The 22,013-nt window shown below is 44.1% G+C and overlaps 1 protein-coding gene across 2 annotated transcripts in view; it reads right to left on the bottom strand.

The window, feature by feature from the left end:
* Positions 1-1,629: 1,629 nt before the first annotated feature.
* Slc24a3 (solute carrier family 24 member 3) overlaps positions 1,630-22,013 on the bottom strand; it is a 452,844-nt gene continuing 432,460 nt past the window's right edge. For both annotated transcript variants that reach the window (XM_034495053.2, XM_076929900.1), the window contains exons 16-17: positions 7,861-7,926; positions 1,630-3,580 (exon numbers count right to left, since the gene is read on the bottom strand). In XM_034495053.2, coding sequence (XP_034350944.1) covers positions 3,434-3,580; positions 7,861-7,926 — 213 coding nt within the window. In that variant the 3' untranslated portion in view covers positions 1,630-3,433. The remainder of the gene's footprint in view (positions 3,581-7,860; positions 7,927-22,013) is intronic.

The raw sequence follows: 22,013 nt of genomic DNA, 5'->3' as shown, positions 1-22,013 counted from the left end.
GTTCACGAGGGTGCGTAGGTTCTAGCATGCACCTTTCCTTCGTTGGTAGAGGCCATGAGATGACAGCCTCCACAGTTACCAGAACCAGTCACGCCAGAGCACTGCAGTGAGGGGCTCTGTTGAAACCGTTGACGACGTGAAGTGTTAGGAATTGAAAAGAAGTCCTCTTTTTGATCTTTCTCTGCCACCTCAGCCTCTCTCAAGCAGCAGTACTGTCAGGAATGTGAAAATAGTTAAGATCAGCAATTTTGCCTCACAGGACAGCAGACTCACTGGAAGCCACACTCTCAACGGACACTGCAAGAAATAATTGTGCATGGTTGGAATCCAGGCAGGAGTATGCTAAATTCTCATTTCAGAGTTTCTGTATTGGCAGTCCTCATGGCTTTCCTCATGGGAAGTGGCTCAGCCTAGGATGGATGGAAAGGTAAATGGGTTCTCCCCCTTTCATTTTGATTCAGGATCTCACTATACTGCTTAGGCTAGCCTAGAACTTACTTAGTAGTTCCGACTAGCCTTGATCTCTGCCTTCCCGATTGCCACCCAAGCTCTGGGATTACAGCTGTGAGCCACAGTACCACGGGTTTATCGGGGGACTTTGGCTTTGAGACATTGAGAACTGAACTGTAATTTCTAAAAATTTTCACACAATGTGTGTTTTGAATCAAGTTTCTGTGGGCTGGGGATGTAGCTCCGTGTGCTGGCCTACCACACAGGGTCCTGGATTTCATCATCAGCGCTGTGGAAGAGAGAAATAAGGTGAAGTAAAGATGATTGATCACATGTCTTTTTGTTGATGACTTGGAAAACTAATATTTTCAACACCAACAGGCATAAGAGAATAGTCTAACCCATATCCAAGGTGTATTCATGAGACACACAATTATGGTAGCCAGACATCTTCAGATGTAAATGCAAAAAACAAAGCCAGGTACCTTCTATATCCCTACCATGGGAATACACATTTTAAGCAGTTAAGTTGTTGCTATGACTCAGAAGCCATCTTTCTTCCAGTTCCTATATAAGTTGTGCTGATTTTCAGGCCCAACGGCAGATCCTTTGGATCAGAATATGGCTTGTAACTGTGTGCTATGGTCTCTTTTGAGGAACTGGCTTTGCCCGAGATATATACTGCTTGCTTTTTTTGAGGTGGAGTCTCTGTGTAGCCCTTGAATTCAGACCATCCTGCCTCAGTTCCCTGACAGCTTGAATTCCAGACAGCATGGCCAGCTCAGAAAGGGTTTAATTTTCATGACTGAAACCTTCTAACATCAGGATTGAGAACTTGGGACCTGTTAAATACATCAGGACTCTGATGATCTTCCGTTTACACCCAGCAACAAGAAGGGATCCCGACAGAACACAATTTCACATGTCCTCTACCACAGGTAGAATTCTAGAATTCTGTGACATGACACAGACCCAGAAATCCCTTCAAACTTTACATGGACCCATTATTTGCCAGTTCATACCCATTACTTCCTACACATACCAGTCTTGCAGCTAAGTCCAGTCAGAAGAAGTAGAGGCTACACTTACCCATCCCCATAGAACTTACAGTCACTTACCTTCTGTGTGCTCCCCTGTTATAGAACAATGCCAGTCTAGCTGAGAAAGCAATACACTGTGTTTGAGGGAGGATACAGAACAGAGAAGTTTATTTTACACCATTCATCCAAGAAAACAATCTCCATAAACCAGTGCAAAATGTGCAACCAAATCAGTAAGTGTGTCTTAGCTCCGAGAGCCCAAATTGGTGATTTCCACTCCTGGTCCTTGGTTGACGCTGCCCCTTGGCTTGCAGCTCAGACAGAAACATTCAACCAGTCTGTAGCAGGTTATTTTTTACAATTCAAACCAGGATGTGTACAAGGGACTGGGAAAACCATACCGAATGGATGATAAGTGATCAGTGCTTAACGTAAATACAGGGGAGAGCACGGGCGGGCAAGAATCCACAGTTTCAATAAATACAAGTGTAACAAGCATGGGTGTATCTCAACTTGGAGTTATTCTGCATAATAATTCAGCGTCATAGAAAATCTAGCAGGGCGGTTGAGCAGTGATTGGCGAAATGTTCACAATAACTTGTGCCCTTGAGCCAGTCTGAGGTGAACCCATTCTGTGGTTTTCAATGCAGCAGTTCTCTGCTTCCTCATTCCCTGGCTATCCCTCCGGGAGGGGAGGGGAGGGGTAAAACTGGCTAGCTTGTTGGTGGCATCCTGTGAGGAAGGACATTTACTCAAGAGCCAGCTGTCAGGGTCCAGTGTACTCGATACCAAGTGGCAAATTGGGACTTCATTGACGACATCTGTGCAAAATGTGCTTCTCCTCATTTTCCAAGAAACCAGTGTCTGTAACTTCTGTCCAGAGCACAGTGATGGCCTCTGGGATCACTCCCTGTCACCACAAATGCCAAGCAACAAGAGCACATTTCAAGGACTCACACGCTGGGGAAGTTTCTGTCGTTTACTGCCTGGTACCTGGTGTCCTTATGGACAGTTAGCCAGGGCCTCCCTGTCAAAGGCCTTAGGCAGGTGAGAACTATTGCTTGAAAAACCAGAAAGAACCTAGTGGGAAAGAGATGGTCATAGTGAACATGTGTGAAGCAGGTTTCTTCCTCTAACACCTTATGCCCCCCACCCCCAGGTGAAGCCTTCAGGACTTTAGTGATGTGTCCTTGGGCAGAAAAATGTCATGTCATGCATTTGTTCCTGGTGGTCTTGCTCAGTGGTTTCCCAACTAATTATTAAATTCCCATCGTGCCCTGGGATTCACCCCTCCACCCCAGGAGACACTCAATACAATCTGTGGATCAGCTATTAAGCCAGAGCCCAGTGAAAGAAGACGCGAGGGAATTTCTCTGTCTCTGAAAGAAAAGTGAAGAAACAAAAGAGCCCCCTCAAATTAAATGATTTCCCAAGCCCAGTAACCTAGGACTCACTCCCAAACAAAACAAACCCAACACTTCCTGCCACCAGTGGATCCTCTCCTGTTTCCTCAAAGTCTCTGGTCATAAATTAGGGTATCTTCTGTGAAATAACTTAAAAAAAGGAGGAGGGACTGGAGTAAGTTGTGCCTGGCTTGGGCCAGTTAGCAGCCAGTTTTGTTCTAGAATCTCAGTCACTGTTCAAAAAAATGAAGCTTGAAAATTCATGTGGATGTTGGACGTCTTCACACGGAAGAGGAGACAGGAATGGGGTGGGCAGGTGAGAGGGGCCGGCTGGGAGGTAGGACCAAGGAAGTTGGGGAGCAAAGGAGGTGGCAGGGAGAGCCTAGGCCACCAGGACAGGATCAGAGGCCTGTGGACAGCACGGGAGAGACGGACGCTGCGGCTGTTGAGGGGCAGCCTGACTCCTGACTCGGGTGCGGCCGGGTCTCGTATTGCACAGAAAAGAAGGACTTGGGCCTCGGCAGGTGGCCTGGCCAATCATTAGTCCCCACACATGGGCAAGTTCACAAAGGTGAACACGTTGAACTCCGTCATGATGGAGAAGCAGAGGAACACGCCATACAGGAAGAGACATCCACAGCCCAGCTTCTTGTCCAGCTGCCACTTGTTCAGGTGAACACCAAACACCTGTAACATACAGACCAGGTCAGGGGGTGCCTGCAGGGTGGCATGGGGGAAGGTTGATGGGGGACGGGTCTGGGCCTAAAACATCCCCGGGAAGTAGGAACGTTAAGGAGAGGAAGCTAGAACATGTAGGCAGTGGTCATCATGTTAACAAAATTGACAGGTCCAAAACCTCAGAGTAGCCTAGGTTCCTTCCTGGGCTCCAGCCCCATAGTCCTCTGTGTGTGGGACTTGAGATCAGCCTCTTTCATCTTTCTAAGCCCTAGCTAATGTCTGAGGACAACTTCTATATCCCTAAGTCTGCCCTAGCCAATCCTCTACTATCCATGAATCTCTTCTATTGCCATGAATGGAGGTGAGGAAGTTGTCCACAAACTGCTGTTTCCAAATAATTATTTCTCTCCTCCCCCAAAACCAAGAGTAAAATCTCTTATTTCCCAACTGGCGTGGTGCTGCCCTGGTCACCTCCGATCTCTCTAGTTTTGTGTCCTGGTTCATCCTTAGAGTCTGCCACTGTACACTTGCTGTCTCCACAGCAATTTCAGCACCCTCACAGAGGATCTTTGCAACACTCGGTCTTTGAGGCTCTTGCATTCTGCAGCAGTCACCTACTGAAGAATGAGTTCTCTGCTGCGCCTGTTAGCCACATGTGGCTATATTCATCTATATTAACATTTAGATGAACTAAGATACAAAATGCACCCTCTCAGTTGCATTGACTTCATGTTAGGTGGTTAATGCTGCACAACCAGTTGTTATCCTGTGGTACATGTACAGCTGTTTCATTTGGGACAGTGTCAGAACCTTGACTGTGTTACTACCAGTAGCAGAAACACCTAATACCTTGCTGTAAACATTCTTATATTCTTTCTGTTCTATCTTATTTCCATGGGCACCCAACTTCCACAACTTTGCATACTTCTAGGTTCTAAAATGTTCGGGCACAGTGTGATGGTTTGAATAAAAATGGCTCCCAAAGGCTCATGTATTTGAACACTTGGTCCTCAGTTGGTGGGACTCTTTAGGGAGGATTAGGGGGCGTGGCCCTGTTGGAGGAAGTATGTTACTACAGATGAGCTTTAAGGTGTCAAAAGTCTAGGCCATCCCCACTGTCTGGCTCTCTCTTTACTTTGTGCTTATTAATCAGATATAAGTTCTCAGCTATTACTTCAGCACCATGCCTGTCTGCCTGCTACTATATTCCTCATCATGATGGTCATATACTCTAACCCTCTGGAACTGTGAGCCCCCAGTTGAATGCTTTATTTTTATAAGTTGCCTTGGTCATGATGTTTTGTCTTAGCAATAGAAAAGTAACTAAGACAACCAGAGCCTCATGGGCTTTGCCCATCTTGTCTCTCTCCTCCCTCTGGATGTTCTTTTCATTACATCTGTTACAGCTTCGGGGAAAGTCTCTGGTTTCTCTTTCATTTGGCATCCTTGATTGCTTGGCTAATCCAGGATCCTTCAGTCCAAATCACATGTCCACTTGCTCGTTCTGGATACGCACAGCTGGCGAACAATGCCCAGCCACATTGATAAGTGCTCACTGACCTTAGGCTGGTGATTAATGCTTTCAAGCTATCACTCTGGCCTTCCTGGGTCCTCAGATGGCTATGTTATATCTCACCTCAGTTCTGTGACAATCCCATCCCTACCTTCACTCACTTGCACTGAGCGAGGATGCCCTCCTATCCCCATTCACAGCCATTTTCACACATACATTGGATCCCATCTGTCATAGTGCTTAAAGCTGTCTCTCTGGCAGTTTTCCTCTCTTTCACTGATTGCTATGTTCCCTTCTCCACTCCTGGATTATTTCAATTGGTTGAGGGGAGTGCAGTCATTGTACCCTTTACTAGAAAATCAATACTTTTTATAATTTTTCCATTTTTCAGCACCCTAAACCAATAATCTTAAAGACAATTTGAGTTATGAACACAAGGTATCTACCTCTCATTCCATTCTTCATAGCTTGTTCCCCTTAACTTGTCCCACTGCAAACTACACTCACCAATCACCAATGGGACAAACACTATATGTAACTTTAATGGCCGATATTTGGGGTGTGTCTTGTTCAGAACAGTTGATCACTCTTTTTATCTTGAGCCCTCGTGTCTACTTGGCTACCAAGATGCTATATCTAATGTTTTCTTTCTCACCCAATGACTATGCTTTCTCTGTTTCTTGATTTTTCTTCCCACATAGGGTCACATTAAGTAGTTTAGGTTGGCCTTAAACACTTGATCCTTTAGCCCCAGTTTCCTAAAAACTTTCTGTGCCACTTCCTCTGGTTCCTTATTTGTTTCTTTAAGTATTTTATACTTATCATTTTGTTCTCCTAGCGTCTGAGCCCTCCATGATTCCAACCATGGGTCTCTGGTGTCTTCTGACAACATTCACTGTCTTGAGGAATCTCACAAACAGCAGAGCTTCTAACTATATCTATACTAAATCACCCTATTTAGGACATCTCTGCTAAATTTAGATTTCTATCTCCACGACCTCTCTTACTCTTTCTTCTTGGAGGTCTATCAGACATTTCAAATGCAAGATGTTTGAAATTTTGTATTCTTTCCAAGACTATTTTTCTCTCATCCACTCCATTTCTGTATCTGAACAAGTGGTTATAAAGCCTCTGATAGCCTTGCACAACTACAGAATATCCTAAGAAGACAGAGAAGGCCTACACGCATGTACTGTACTTCCATCTAGTGTAATCTACCGTTTATGTGGCATCAATAACCATGGGTTATTTAACTTCTCTAGGCATTATCCTTCCTCTGTAGAATGGAGTAGTAATAGTGACACCAGGGGGAGCTCCATATGGGAAAACATGCAAAGGACTGAGCACAGTGTGTGGCTATTAAGAGCATCATGACTTGGCTAGACCTAGTAGTGTGGGCTTGTAATCCCAGCTACCCAGGAGGCCAAGACAAGAGGATCACAAGCTCCATCCGTACAACTTACTATGACCCCACTTTGAAATGTTAAGTAAAAATAGAACAGTTCAGTGACAGCCCTTGCCTAGCATGTGCAAAGGCTCTGGGCTCAGTTCATAGAAAAAGAACAAAGTATAACTCCAAGTCATCCCACAGATGAGAAACTTCCTAACTATGAAAGGCTCAATTCTGTAAATGAACACTTGTATGTAAGGCAGTGTTTACTTTTGTAAAATCTTGACATTAGACCCACATTCTAAATTACTGCTCTTTCTTCTTACCTGACCTTATGGATCCTCATTTCTTGGCATATGTGTGTTAAAAACACACCAGGTGAGGTGCAATGACTTGGAGCACAGAGGGAAAAAATACACTGTGTTTCAATACTTACTAAGGTAAAAATTCAGCAGCCTATTTGTATGCTAGTGAATACTTCAGGTGGAAATGTATTGCTGCCAAACAGAAAGTCTAGTTGAGAATATTGAATTACACAAACAGATGTATTGACCAAGATGGTGGGTGCAGCATCATTAGAAGAGCCTTGCAATAAAATACACTCCTTGTCTCTGAAAATTGGTCAAAGACAAAGAATTATGGGGGTGTTTTACAATCTAGAAGGATCGATAACAAGGAATCTAATTTAGTACAAAAGAGAGAACACCTTTGCTGTGTGTGTGTATATGTGTGTTCATATGTGTGCAAGCACACGTGTGCAGTGCGTTTGCAGGTCTGTGCCTGTGTAGAAGCAGTGGGTGTTGCTGGGATGTCTTCCTTGATTACTTCTCCACCATATTTTTTGAGACAAGGTCTCTCACTGAAACTAGTGCTCACAGTTCCTCAGCGGAGCTGATTGACCATAGAGGCACTTGGGCCTGTCTGCCTCTGTCTCATAGTGCCAGGATTACAGGCATATGTTGCAATGCCTGGCTTTTCCGTAAATTCCGAGGAACATGAACTCAGGTCTACATCCTTCCACAAAGCAATTGACCCACACAGTCATACTGCCAGCCCAACTCTTGGCTTTTTATTGTCTGGCTGAGGACCCAACCTAGGGCATTCTAGGCAAGTGCTCTATCACTGAGCTACACCTACAAACACTCTAAAAGATTTTAGATTTGACATGAAACAGGACCATGCTTCTAAGAGGCTAACTTGTTTTAGGAATGGAGGAGCAATTCCAGCTGGCTACTAGAATTTTTCTGTTTTTTAGAAGAAACAGCCAAGAGATGGAACATCTGGATGTCCACCCCATTTAATGAAGGTCACATATCTGTGTTCCAAAGTAAGCAAGAGGAGGGGTTGAACATAACACCTCAGAGTGGGAAGAAGCCACAAACCTACCGTGACAAAGACGGAGGCCAGGAGCAAGCCCACAGAGTAGATGAGTCCTCTGCTATTCAGCCGAATCTGGGAGGAAGGAAGAACAGTATTAGGCTTTCTGCATCAGGCACCTGCTAAGGGCCATTCAAGCAAGCCCAAGGAGCAGTGGTTCCAAGTTTCTCCTCTAGAATGGAAGCAGACAGTGGCAGGGCAGCTGCACCCTGTTCTTGGGACATTTCCCAGACACACACGGTTGTCTTTGCCAGCTCCCAGCCCAATCCCGTCCCAACTGCAAGGCAGGGTCACAACCACATCAGCCCACAAACATTCAGACTTTCCATCATGCTGTAACTCTTGTCAACCACACTGTCCTGTTGGCTTCTGGTGACTTTTAGTTTTCTCAGAGTCATACTATTTTTTAGGGTGAAAGTGATGGGAAAATATGGATAAAGCTTATTTTTTTATTTTTCACATCAATTTTTTTTGGAGAGAGATGCTATGTGATTTACAACTAGGTTCAGAGTTCAACTAAACATGGCAGTCTATGGCTGGACCGCCACTTGAAAGGGAATGCTTTTCCTTCTCAGCACTTGGCATCTTCTACCTGACAGATGTGAAGCCAAAGCCAATGGAGATACCACCAAGTGTAGACACTTCGGCGACAAAACTTGCTGTGAAATCATCTGATCCCTTAAAGTCTTAGGATTTCTACTGCTGTAAAGAGACACCATGGCCATGCCAACTCTTATCAAGGAAAAAAAAAAAACCCAGTAAACATGGTGCTGGAGAAGAAGCTGAGAGTTCTATATGAAAAATATAAATGATAAAGTATCTATGTAAAAAATTTTCTCTATGACATGAAGATAGAGGTGGGGTGATCTGAGCAACGAACGAGGAGCAGCAAGAATGTGGAGGTGGGTAAAAAAGAGGGTTTAGTCAGGTAAGCATGCTCACATTACATGGCATGCCTGAGGAAAATGTCCTTATGAAACTCACCACCACATGAAATCAATGCATATTCATATATGTAAATATAAAACTATGCCTGCCTGCCTGCCTGCCCGCCCGTCTGTCTGTCTGTCTGCCTGCCTGCCCGCCCGTCTGTCTGTCTGTCTGTCTGTCTGTCTGTCCGTCTGCCTGACTGCCTGCCTGCCTGTCTACCTGTCTCACTTACATCACCCAGGTAACTCAGGTAGCTTTCTTTGCAGGCAGGAGGACTAAACTTTGGGGACCTGTATGCTAGACAAAAGGATCAAATTCTTGTCATTTCTACATTAGCTTTGCAAAAGCCTTTAGGCTTCAACTTTGTACAGAGCTGAGTTCTGTCACTCCCCTGGCCCCGGCCTCACAGAAGCGAGGCCCGGCAAGTTCAAATGTGGAGTCTTCATGGCAAGGATGATCTGACTGTGTGAAGCCTGTTTCAGATTGTTCGGTTCCGAAGTTTAGGGCTGTTTTCATTCCTTGTCTTCAGAAACACTCAACTTCCTCTTCCAATTCCTTTTTTTTGGCAAGTTGTGAGAGAAGAAACAGAAATCTGGCCGATTCCAAAGTCAACAGGCACGCAGCCCACATACATGCATATTTTCTAGTGTGGATGCACACAGAGACTCATTCATCCCGAGTTTCATGCATTTATGTTGCACATAAAAACAGTTCCTGGAGCCTCATGGCATTCAGGGATCCAAGAACCCAAGTATAAAATGATTCCATTTTTCCCATACAGGGGCCAGGGCATCTTTCTTGATGGTCTGAAGTCTTCGGTACCTAATCCGAGAATTCTCTTAGAAAAATAATAAAGGCTTTGTTTGTTGCTAACTTAATTACTATTGGGAGCACATGTGGCATATTGTCACCCCACCCCCATTTCCTCCCTTGTTTTCTCAGACAGACTCTCACTATTTAGCTCAGGCTGGACTTGCCTCAGCCTCCCGAAGGCTCTGGGTTTCCTTAGTAGGCAGTTCTAACACTTGTTTGGTTTTCAGGTGTATGTTACTAACCCGGGCTTTATGCTGAATGACATTAATAGAGTGAGCGTGTCTTTTGCTGAAGAATTTACTGGGGTGAAAAAGCATACCAGCCCCAGAAAAGAAAAGTTATCATCAACTTGCCTTCTTACCTGCCCTTGTCTCTAAAGGGCAGCCGCAAACACAGTGTACAGTCATTCTAGGGATCTCTTCACAGGGTAAGTGGGGATTTTGATTCCTTATTTGAAGGTGAGCTAACTTAGCAGCTTACATCCACAGTGAAAGGTCAAGTCTGTTCTTGGGTTTGGGCCTTAGACTCTCGACTTCCCTCCACCTGTCAGGCCAAAGGGAAAAGCCAAGGTCTTCTCACCTATGACTCCTCAGAAATTGCTACTTGGCTTTTCTTGTCTATCGGTTTTCCAAGCCCTGAGTAAATGAATCACAGAAGCCACAACAGCAGGTGGAACTGGCATTTTCCATCACTATCACAAAATATCTGCGACTAGTCTATTTTTATAAAGAGTAGATGTTTGTTCTACTGTTCTGGAGGCTGGAAAGTCTAAAAGCATGGCATCAGCAGTTGCTTGGCATCTGGTAAGGGGGTATCTTTGCTGTATTATGGTGTCTGTGTATGTATGTGTGTGTGTGTGTGTGTGTGTGTGTGTGTGTGTGTGTGTTTGCACGCGTGTGCATGTGTGTGCACTTGTACCAGCCTCTGTGTGCAGGTCATCAGATGATGAGATAGGGCAACCATTTCCTCAAGTCTTCAACAAAGACTGTTCAAGTTTTCCTTCTTTTTCTTTCTTTAACATTTTTCATGTAGTTTTTGTGCGTATGGGCATTTTGCCTGTGTGTATGTCCATGCATCATGTGTATGCAGTGCCCACTGAAGACAGAATAGGGTTTCAGATCCCCTGAGATTGGAGTTACAGAAGGTTATAAGACACCATGTGGGTACTGGGAATCAAACAAGGGTCCTCTTGAAGATCAGCCAGTGCTCTTAACTACGGAACCACTTCTCCAGTCCCCTTCTTTTTCTTATAAAAGCTACAAAGGCCGTCATCTTCTTGAACTTACCTAGTCCCATTACCTCTGAAAGGTCCCACTTCCAAACACCATTACCATATGACTTTTAGGATTACATTTCTAATGATAAGCATGTGGGGAACACATTCAAACCACTGCACTGATCATACACACCCCATTCCTGATTTCTAGGTGAGGACCAGCTACCACCAACATCCAATGCCTGCTCTGCATCTGCAGACTTCTTCCTATACTAACTCCAAGGCAGCTAATGCCCACAGTGACTCTCAGGAACAGGTGCAACCTCAGCTTGCCTGCCCCTCGGATGGGTCATTTGAGACAGGGCTGTCCAGTTTCCTGGAGCTCCCTTGTTGTCTATCAATGTTGAAATTTTCTCTCCTGGAAGGAGGAGGGTACCCAGGAAGAAAGCAATACTTAGAAGTCTGGGAGTGCTAAAACTCAGAAGGATGATAAGGCGTCTTTCTTCAGTATTATATAAGCGTAGGGGTTGCTGGAGAGAGGAGACTCTTCAGCCTGTCCAACTGCATGCATGTTTGGAGAACTACAGGGCTATGGTTTTTGTGGTCCATCAGTGGACTTTCAGTGATGCAGCTGTCCTTGATTCATCCACGCCTCTGTAAGTATCCCCTCACCCACACTCCTGTAAGCAACCTCAATGACTCAGTGGCTCATCAAGTTGGACTTTGGTGCAATTGTTACTTTGGTCTGTCATTGCTATTCTATCTGGAGTGAATAGAGTCTCCCCAAGAAAGTCTCACACAATGTCCCTCTGTAGGGATGTAGCTTTAGTTGTCTGTGTGATAACTGGATTGTTAATACAGCTGCTGTTGGCCGCTGCCTCATCCTGTCTCACTTTCCCACTCCCACAGTGGCATTTCCTGGCCTTTCTGAAGCAGCTCATCAGAATCTTGCCTCAGGATTGCATCATCTCTGGGTCACTTAACCTAATGAAAAGTGAGACTCCAGCAGTTTTCCATGTCAGCCTTTCTACAGTAGGATCTCTAACCATTGTTCCTTTCCCCAAACATCACTGGTATTTTCTAACACAAAGCTGGAATCCAAGAACAAAATTTATAGGTATGAGCGATACTACTATAGCTCACAGGGCCTCTATTACAACAACTGTGACTCATGGCATCCATTAAAATGCCACCACACTATCTCCAAGTTGTCTGTCCAGGTCATGTGAAAATGCAGCCAGTCCCTACCAGTGGCTATCTTCCTTAGTTTGCTGAATTCTATGGTGGAAATGCATCCACCTCAGCCAACAGGGCATTTCTGCCAGTGGGTTGAAGAGCTGCAAGTAGGGGCTACTTTCAAGCTCCAAAGAGCCAGGTGGGGTGCTGCAGTGCTATAGGGGTTCGGTTAGGGGTTTTTAAGAATGGGAAGGCTGGTTCTAGCAAACAGAGTCAGGTTCCAGATATTGGTGATTAGAATAGGAGTACTTGCCGAGAAAGGCAGACAAGAGTGACAGAGGAAGACATCAAGAACTGACTGGATTACTGATCCATCCCATCTCTGACGGGAGAGAGATGTAGCTCCTGCCCTCCGCTGGAGAGCAAAGAGAAAACACATCAGAAATGTCAGTCCTAGACTCTTCTAGAAGACTTCTGGAGAAGGTGGGGGTGGGGTGACAACTGGCCTTGGGGACTTGGGAAAGAAAGGCCTGAGGCCGTCTTCTGGCTCTGCTGACTCACTTTCTGCAGCCCCCTCCTTTCAGGGTGACCACTCCTCACGCTCCTTTGCCCCATGATTTTTTTTTTCTACACATTACTAGGACACGGCTCTGGCTTTCTTCTCTATCCACATCTATTTCCTTTATTAGCTTCAGCCTCTAAAGGCTGGTTTACTTCTACTTCTGGCAACTTGCACATAGTCCCAGCCACAAAGGCCCTCTGTGAAATTTCCACAAACTCCACACCAATCCACTGCTTCACATTTCCATGAAGATGACACTGAAGCCCATCAAACTTGACCCATCTTGATGGGGAATCTGTCCCATATTTTGTCCTCCCTCTCCACGAAGGGCACCCCAAATAGATTGTTTCCTTCACCATAGAACTGTTAGAAAACTTAACCACCTCTTCCTTTAAAAATCTAATTTATTCCCATTTATATGACAACCATGTCAAATCACCAGCATCTCATCTTTACCTTCTTACTTGCCATCTTCCTCTCTTATATATATTCCCAAGCAGTATGAAATGAAACCTTAAAATTCAAAGTGAGCACTTAACGGTACTTAACGGTAAAACCCAAACCTTTATAACGGCTGACACAGCATTGAGTGACCATGCCCTTGTCTCTCCCGGCTCCCTATCACTAACACTCAAGGGCCGGTGTGCAGCGCTTCTGTGCCTTTGGCTTAGCATCTCCTATTCTCTAGCTTTACAACTGATACTGACTGAGCTATTGGTCTCCCACTCTCTCCCTTGCATTAGAGTTACAGGCACTTAACTTAGCCTCACAGTGGGCAGAAGCATTTCCTTACCTTTCTGGCTTGGGGTCTGCCTGGTGCCATGCTTTAGCCAACAGGACACGAGTAGGTCTGACTTGATAGAAGCATATTTTTGAAATGTGTTTGCAGAGTTTGGCATGACTTCTTGTGTTCTTGCTTTTCATCACAAAAATGCATCTTAGGAGGCCACTGGTCCAACTAGAGTGAGAGACACTTGGAGCAGAGTCCTCTGAAGCTTGGAGCCAGGGCCTGATCATCCAAACACTTGTCAGCACACCAGTGCATGGGTGAGGGATGTTTATGGACAGATTTGTGCTACTGACTTTCAGGGCCTTTGTTACACAGCATCACGCTATTTTGTCTCCAGTGCATCTGCCTATCTGTCTTGCTGCCACTACTTTTGTCTGGTTCCAATTCCTTCTCTGTGTAATCCCCATAATCTTATTTCTTTCTTTACCTTTTGCTTTTAGATGGAGTCACATTGTATAGCCCTGGGTGACCCGAAACTCACTATGTAGATCGTGCTGGCCTCAAACTCACAGAAGTCTGCCTGCTTCTCCCCCCTGAATGCTGGAACTCAAGGCAGGCACCACTATGCCCTGCTTATAATCAATCTTTCTGAATGGCAACATGATCACACCTTTACCTCTCAAGTACCCAGGATTCATTCTGTTACTATAGTTTACAATGTTCATTGCCACATGGCTGCTCTGTCTTTACCTCAGCCATAGGAGCTTCCCTGGGTAGTATGGGATTCACTAGTGTGTCAAGACTTCTCCCATCTTGGTTTTTTACAAGCTGGTTTGTTTTCCCCCTGCTTGGGGACGTCTCCTCAATATGCTTGTTCAGATAATCCTAGACTCAGAAGAAATGCTACTTTCATAAGGGTGTTTCAGGTCCTCTGGTCCTGCCTCACACAGCTGTGCATTCTGCACAATTACCCTCAGAAGGGCAAGCGCCCATGCTGTTTTGGATTTGTTTGGATTTACTTGGCCCCTCCCACAGGCTGTCATTTCTGAAGCACAGGAATGTCTGGCTTGCTTACAATCTCAGTGCATAGTAGGTGTTCAGTTAATGCTTGCTACAAGAAAGAATGAGGTAGCTAGAAGGTCTTTTTACTTCTGTGCATCCTGGAGTAAGCTCAACTCTTGCATGAGAAAAGAACAGACTCTCTTCCTTCTATCATTGCTTTTGATGCTTTATTTTACGTTTCTAAAACCCTCACTTGGGAACCTGAGTTCTGCTCTCATTTCCTGCAGTCTGACTGCAGATTCCCTTAATTCTGGTAAATTTCACACATGGCTGTTCATCACTATAATGGTACAAGAAGCACTTACTGCCCAAACCTTGATGCTTAGGGTTATTTATTCAGGGCACTTGGGTAACTAGCTGGCTTCTGAATAAGCCATAGCATATAAGAAATGTCAAAATCTGTTAAAGTGCATTCTTTCCTCACTGTCAAATGTGTGAATCTAATGTCAGGCACAGAACAGATGCCTGGATGGTAATTATCCCATAATTATGACTCGGAAATCCCATCTGGACAAGATGGAAAAATTGCTTCAGAATTGTCGGCAGGTCTCTCCAGAGGTTGGGAGAGGCCATTAAACCCACACAGGCTGCTCGCTTCTGATGTCAGAGATGTGGAAAGATGTCCTGGGGGTTACTGTCATCCTAAACAGAAGGAGGCTCTTGAGGGTTCTTTCTGAAATGAAGCCTCTCTCTTGGGGACAACTCCGGGTAGAGATGAGAGCAGACCACATGCTTGTAACAAGTAAGTCATAAGTTTGCCTTTCCATGAACCTGCCATATTCCAAGACTCCTGCATCTCAGCACAAAGCTATACAGTGATGCCCCGGAACAGATGGACTTGGGGTACTGGCCACTTAAGGAATCTTATGAAAGTTAGGAAAAGACAGTGATAGAAGAAAGAAATCTTCATCATGAAAGGACCCAGAATATTCCAATCCTGAGACAAAAACCTATGATAGCAGTGGTTCTCAACCTTCCTAGTGCTGCAGCCTTTTAATACAGTCTCTCATGTTGTGGTGGTCCCCAACCATAAGATTATTTTCATTGCTACTTCATAACTGAAATTTTGCTAATGTTATAAATTGTAATGTAAATATTTTTGGAGATACAGGTTTTCTAAAGAGGCCACGACCCACAGTTTGAAAACCATTATACTACAGATCTATCACTCACTTAGCCAGGGGAGACCGTGAAGACCATCGCCCCCATAGTGTCTGTGGTGCATTGAGAATTGAATCTAGCATCAGGAGTGTTCTTCCTTTCTAGTTCCTTCTCTCTTCACACTACATATATGAAGCCACCTTATGTTTAACTCCATTCTGTCTTTAACAAAGATTCAAACTTAGGGACGCTCTAGTTTAGACTTCCACACCCATCACTACACCCCTCTGACCATCGCTGTGGCGCTATGTGCTTTTGCAATGATGTCTTTCCAGATGTGGAACGTAGCTACCCTGATCTTGATTCTCTGGTCTGCAGAATGAGACCAGAACTGCACTCCCCTTAGTGTGACATCTAGGCCCTCTACCCAGCTTAGGTCACTGGTGTAGTACCTGTCTCCCTCATCCCACATTCCCACAACCTGGATTTCCTTCTCTTCTTGAGTATGAGCTCCCTCAGTGCCTTTGCAGTAGTGGTTTTTCTTTCCCTACTACTTCTCTCTTCTTGAATATGAGCTCCCTCAGTGCCTTTGCAGTAGTGGTTTTTCTTTCCCTACTACTTCCTCTCCTTCTCTAGATATCCAACACTTGTACAGCTAGATGCTGACGAGCATAGGAGTGACGACCGATTCAGGCTTGGGAGATCATCCTTAACACCTAAGCTGATACCTGCAGGAATACCCAGAAAATGAAAGAACAGAAGCTTCTGGGTAGGGGGTATTCTCTTGTAGACCCCAGGCTTCTAGGCAACACAAGACCTGGCTTAGTAGGGCCAAATGCTATACCATTATTTTGGTCAAGCATCACCGCACAGAATATGTACAAGCACGTTCTCTGTGTTTCCCACAAATGAAAGTCCTCCCTTATCAAGATGCTTATCTGCTTGCAATTTGAGACAGAGCCTAAACTGGAAGCTTGTTCTAGAGGACTGGAGATGCAATAACTCTTTTTTAAAAACTCAGGATCAGTTCCATGAACACAAAAGATTTTACACAGCCAGAATATGGCAAAGCTCTCAGGAGCTATCCCACACAAAAGAACTGCTTGTCGATTCAGCCAAGGATATAAAACTGTTCTCTATTTAAACAAGGAAAATTTCTTGCCATATGTAAAGTGCTGAGGTGGTGTGGGAGACACTAAACTCAGGCTCCAGCATGGCCAGTGCTGTACAAAAAGGAGAAAAGAGACCATGTATGGCATGAGGCTGAGTGGGCAGTATATGCTGACAGAGTGTTTTCTCCATGGGAACACTTAGGTACAATTTGGGCATTTTGTTCATGAGAATTCGTTTCTCATTAAATGTCTACTTAAACTGAAAGCAAATGATTTGAGGAAAATTAAAAGTAGCACATTAAGCTTGGACCTAGGAGCTAAGCCTGGCTTGGTGATGACTCTACTAATTCAGCTCACAGTTTTCCTGATCTTGTTTCTGTCCCATTTACTGTCTTGATCTGACTCCAGATGAAGACTTTGCCATCACGAATGCTATTTCACTGTTGCGGAAGAGAGTTTTCTGGGATACATACTTTAGACACTACACAACTATAGCTTCTAGATACTTTTACCTTGTCAATAATATTGAAAAAAATAAGCTTACCAGACTTCTTTTGAACTTTTAAAGTTCAAAGTAAATCTCATTTTCAGTAAGAAGTAACGGCATACCCAGATAACCTATGTCCAGAAGAGAATGAATATGAACCCCAGGTTCTCTATATATACAAAATAAAATCCTGGTTTCCCCATAGCACATGAACATGAGCTTTCAAAAGAGAGGTCTTTTGAAAGGCCTTTGGATGCATGTATCTCTGGAATTAAATGAAGGTTTTCCTTGTACTGGCTGCTGAGACAGCTGCTTTTGGGTGCAATGCAACGTGATGCACCTTCTACACTCTGCCCTGTGTGCCTGGCTGCTGTTCAGAGATGCATGGCTGGGCTGTGGTTTCTCCTCCACGTAAGAATGGAAGAGCTCTTCCCCTCAGCACCAGTCATGGTTGTACAGTTTAACATAATGGCCAAAGGGAACCAATTATGTCACCATTAGATGGAAAACCTGAGCTTGGGTCACAAGGTTTGTTTTTATGATGTCACTTTGTCACTAGGTGTTGAGACCCAGAAAAAGTATAGCTGTGTAGATGTGAGAATGTCTTATTGTCCATTCTCTACACTGCTGGGGGAGTGTCAGAAGGAGAGGGAAGGTGGGTGATGACTAGGGGTTATCTGTGGTAGACAGGCTGCCTGACTGAGTTGCAGTTTTCAGGCCTGATGTCCATGTTTGGTCAGGAAGACTTCAAGATGGGTAGAAGGATCTAGTTTACTTCTGGGAAGCACTAGAGTTTTTTTTTTTTTCTCTTTAAAGATTTATTTACTTATTTTATATAATTGAGTACACTGTCTCTCTCTTCAGACACACCAGAAGAGAGCATCAGATCCCATTACAGATGAGTATGGGCCACCATGTGGTTGCTGGGAATTGAACTCAAGACCTCAGGAAGAGCAGTCAGTGTTCTTAACTGCTGAGCCACCTCTCTAGCCAAATTAGAGCTGTCTTAAAGATTTTATCTTCCATGACCATACCCTGTTATCCCAGAAACAAAACAAAACAAAACAAAACAAAACAAAATTTTGGCTTTTTTTCCTCATCTTACTGGATATTTATTTGTTTTGTTGATGTTTTCTTTTGTTTTGCTCTGAGGCAGGGGCAGGAAGGGAATATGAGGGAGGGCCAGTGGGTATCTGGGAGAAAATGAGTGAGATGAAAACATGGTCAAAATATATTGTATAAAAACAACTATTAATTAAAAAATTAAACATAAACAACACCTCCCACCCACCCCCCCATCAGAGAATGCTATGGTTGCAATTCAGGCGGTGTTCCTCAGTAGTTCACATGTAAATGGGGTGGTGCTGATGGGAATGGGGTGGACCTTAAAGGGTGTGCCCACGGACTGTCCTTAGGTCACCTAAGGCATGCCTGTGGAGGGCACTCTGAGGCAAAAGAAACATTTTTTTTCTCCCTAAGTTAGTTGTCTCTAATAGTATAGTAATATCATATCATATTACAGTTATGCAAAGCTGATAAATACAGTGGATTTTACAAACACCATTCACTGAGTCACTTGATGGGGTAAAGGTTTAGTTTTCAAGAATTGATATATATATTTTTAAAGTTATGTGAAAGTTTTTACATACTTTCACTCTTTTACTTTTGAAGATAAATTTAAGATCTTTTAAGTCTTATGCCTCTTATAAGTCTAGGAGAATGTATTAAAGGCCCTAAATATATGTATTGTGTTATGCACAGATGCTTCTTATATACATGTTTATTTATACACGTATATACACATTTATACAGTAGTTTTATTTAACCAAATATAAAATGACTATTTAAAAAAAAAACCCTTAACCTTAGCAGCTATTTAAGTGAGTCCTGCCTAGTGCAGAGTAGGTAAACACCAAGCCAACTGAGATATACCCCATTAGTGCACACCTTTGATCCCAGCACTCAGGAGACAGAGGCAGGCGGATCTTTGTGAGTTTGAGGCTAGCCTGGTCTACAGAGCGAGTTCCAGGACAGCCCAAGGGCTACACAGAGAAACCCTGTCTTGAGAAACCAAAACCAATCTCCCCCAAAAGATAAGAAATTGATTTTTTTAAAGAGTCATTTAGAGCACAATTTCTTTTCTTGTGGTTGCCTGGACTTCCAGTTCTCCCGAGAGGAGACCACAAGCTGTTGGAATTCAGATAAAGGTCATTTCTGTTTTCTTTTGACTTCTTCATAACATTGATAAGAGGGAGAGGGAGAGTGAAAGAAAGCAGAGCAAACAGGGAGCGTTGCGAATGCACTGCAGTAGGCCCATGTAGCTGGTGCTCAGCTGGGCAAAGGCGTGCCTTTATTGCTTTTCTTGCCAAGGAAGATCAATTACCAGTACATAGCCACTAATTTTTTCCTATAGAAGTCAAGTCACGTTATCTGCAGCACCTCTTCTTCGAGCAGAGTGAGTCGTTTCGTTTCGAGGCCAGGGATTAAGTAAAGACTGAACGGCAGGAACAGAGAGGTCCCACATCCGAGAATCATCTTGAAAAATAAATATTGTGCGGGGAGCAGTGGCGTATGTCTTTATATCCCAGCACTTTGGAGGCAGAGACAAGTGGATTTCTATGTGTTGGATGCCAACCTGATCTACACATAGATTTCTGGGTAAGCCAGGGCTATATAATGAGACCCTGTTTCCAAACAAAGGTTGGGTCAATCCTTAGCTAGTGTCAGTTGGAAAGAGTAGCAAATGCTGAGCCCACCCAGACCTGAGGGGCCTGCTGTTCAGGAAAGGGAAGTGTTTGATGAAAGCAGATGCAAATTAAGAAGCTCTAGAGGGGCTCTACTGTGATTAACACCGCCCCCCGCCCCAAGTATGTGTCTGCCACCCCTGCTGTGCTCTGAGGAAGATGGATGTGTGAAAGGCAGCTCCTATGGTAAATATATGCAGGTGGCAGGAAGCTGCCTTTAAACCTCAGGTATGACATCTGACTAATTAAAATAGGAAAGAGAAGCCAGGAATGATGCTGTAGGCTGGTGCTTTAGGCACTTAAGAGGCATAGGTGGGAGGATTTGGGGTTCAAAGCCAGCTTGGGTTACACAGTGAGACACTGACTAAAAATACCAAGAATTAGAGATGCAGTCCAGGGTCGAGCCCTTACCTAGTATGTACAAGGCTCTGGGCTTACTCTCCAGTGCTGGAAGATAATAAAGGGCAATTATCTAGTTATTTAAAATTAAAGTGTAATTTACTTGGAAATGTCATTAAGGCTATATTATTGTTTTATATTATCAGACTTATGTGCAATGTTTACTGACCTCTAAACCTATAGGTTGATATATAAAGGCATCTGAGGCTCACTCAAAGCCATGATAGTTGTCCCTGAACAGTGACATGGCCAAGTGCTTTCTGGGGAATCCAGATGCTACAATTCTAGGCCGCCTTTGAGGATGAATCTAACAGGATTCGAAGCAAAATGTGTTTGTTCTAATAAAAAATAAGAAAGGGCAACACATGAAATATCTGTGCAGTGGATCTCAGCTGTCTAAGACAAACTAGAAGGAGACAATAAGCCAAAATGCTAACAGCGGTCTTCTCCCGGCTACACTGTGGATAATTTAAATTTCATCCTCTGGAACTGCAGTGTCCCACAGGCAGCTTTAAGATCCATCTGGCTATATAAATTTAAAATAATTCAGATGGAATAAAGCTGGAAAAAAAAAATCCTTTATTTGCACCAGCCTTCCACCAAGTGCCTCTGTGTCACACAGCCAGGGGCTACTGCAGCAGCCAGTGCTGCTGTGTGGCATTGCCAATGCTGAAGAAAGGTCTGTTGTGACCTTCTATAAATCACACACATTGTTCATTCTGAGAAGATAAAGCAAACAAGGAAGTGAAGGTTCAGGTGAGCCAGTTGTAGACAAACCCAAGGAGGTGTCTTCAGCATCTGCAGACCTTGCAGTTTCAGGAAGTGACAAGCCAGACATAGTGAGTTTAAATACAGACAATACTATTGCTCCCAGCAGGAGAACAAGAATGATGTTAAGAGGGGCCCTGGGCCCTGTGTCACTCAGAAAAGATGCGAGGGTGTGGGGTTGGGGGGTGGGAGTGGGGAATGTTCCAGGTGGTGGCTATTAGTTTCTCCTCTCCTTCCTGGACAGACAGCTAAACAAATGAATGAGACCCTTCCTGCAACTTGGTGGACAAATAAGATTTACTTGGACAAAGGGATGGGGGACAGACCTGACAGTAGCCATCTCTGTACACTGTTTCCTGTCCTCTTACTTTCCCTACACCAGAGAAGGTCTCAAAGGTAGCAGAGCCTCATGATGGAATTTGCCACACCCCCAGGGATTCCTTTTAGAAATATTCATAGGTGCTGTCAGAGTGGGAATGCCTGCTGTGGAATTTTAGTAGGGAATTAGCCATTGTGGGGCCACCCGAGGGAAGTTTTTGAATTGTCTGCAGTATATGAATAGTACCTAGAGATACAACAAACAAATAAAACAACAGATAAAAAGTAACAACAAATAAAAGAGTAACTTGACCTGGATAACAGATGTTAACACATCAGACCTCTCAGGAAGCCTCAGCCAATATCTGCTCTTGGTATGCTTCTGGTTGACTGTGTTTTGTTCATGAGGAATAAAGGGGCATGTTGGGTAATGAGGTCTAGTTATTACAGTTGTTCTCAGAGTAGAAACGAACCTGCCTCACCAGTCCTCCATAAATGCTGCAGATTCCAGGGCACTTCTCTGCATAAGATGCCTCACACATGTCCCTGTAGATCACTTCGTAGGGAAAACCCTGGAAGCCTGTACCAGAGCTCTCTGGACACTAGGCACACTTTATTTTTCCTGTTGTTTATTTTTTTTTTCTCTATATCTTTTGCTGTAATTATCTTAGCTGGAAGTATAATCTGTTCTTGGTTCTTGTCAGTATTCTGGTAGATCATCAGACTTAAAGATGTTCAGGGATC

Source organism: Arvicanthis niloticus, chromosome 2 (genome assembly GCF_011762505.2).
Source record: "Arvicanthis niloticus isolate mArvNil1 chromosome 2, mArvNil1.pat.X, whole genome shotgun sequence".
NCBI classification, from domain to species: domain Eukaryota; kingdom Metazoa; phylum Chordata; class Mammalia; order Rodentia; family Muridae; genus Arvicanthis; species Arvicanthis niloticus.
The sequence above is the reverse complement of the archived record's forward strand: the minus strand, read 5'-3'. Positions and strand labels throughout refer to the sequence as shown.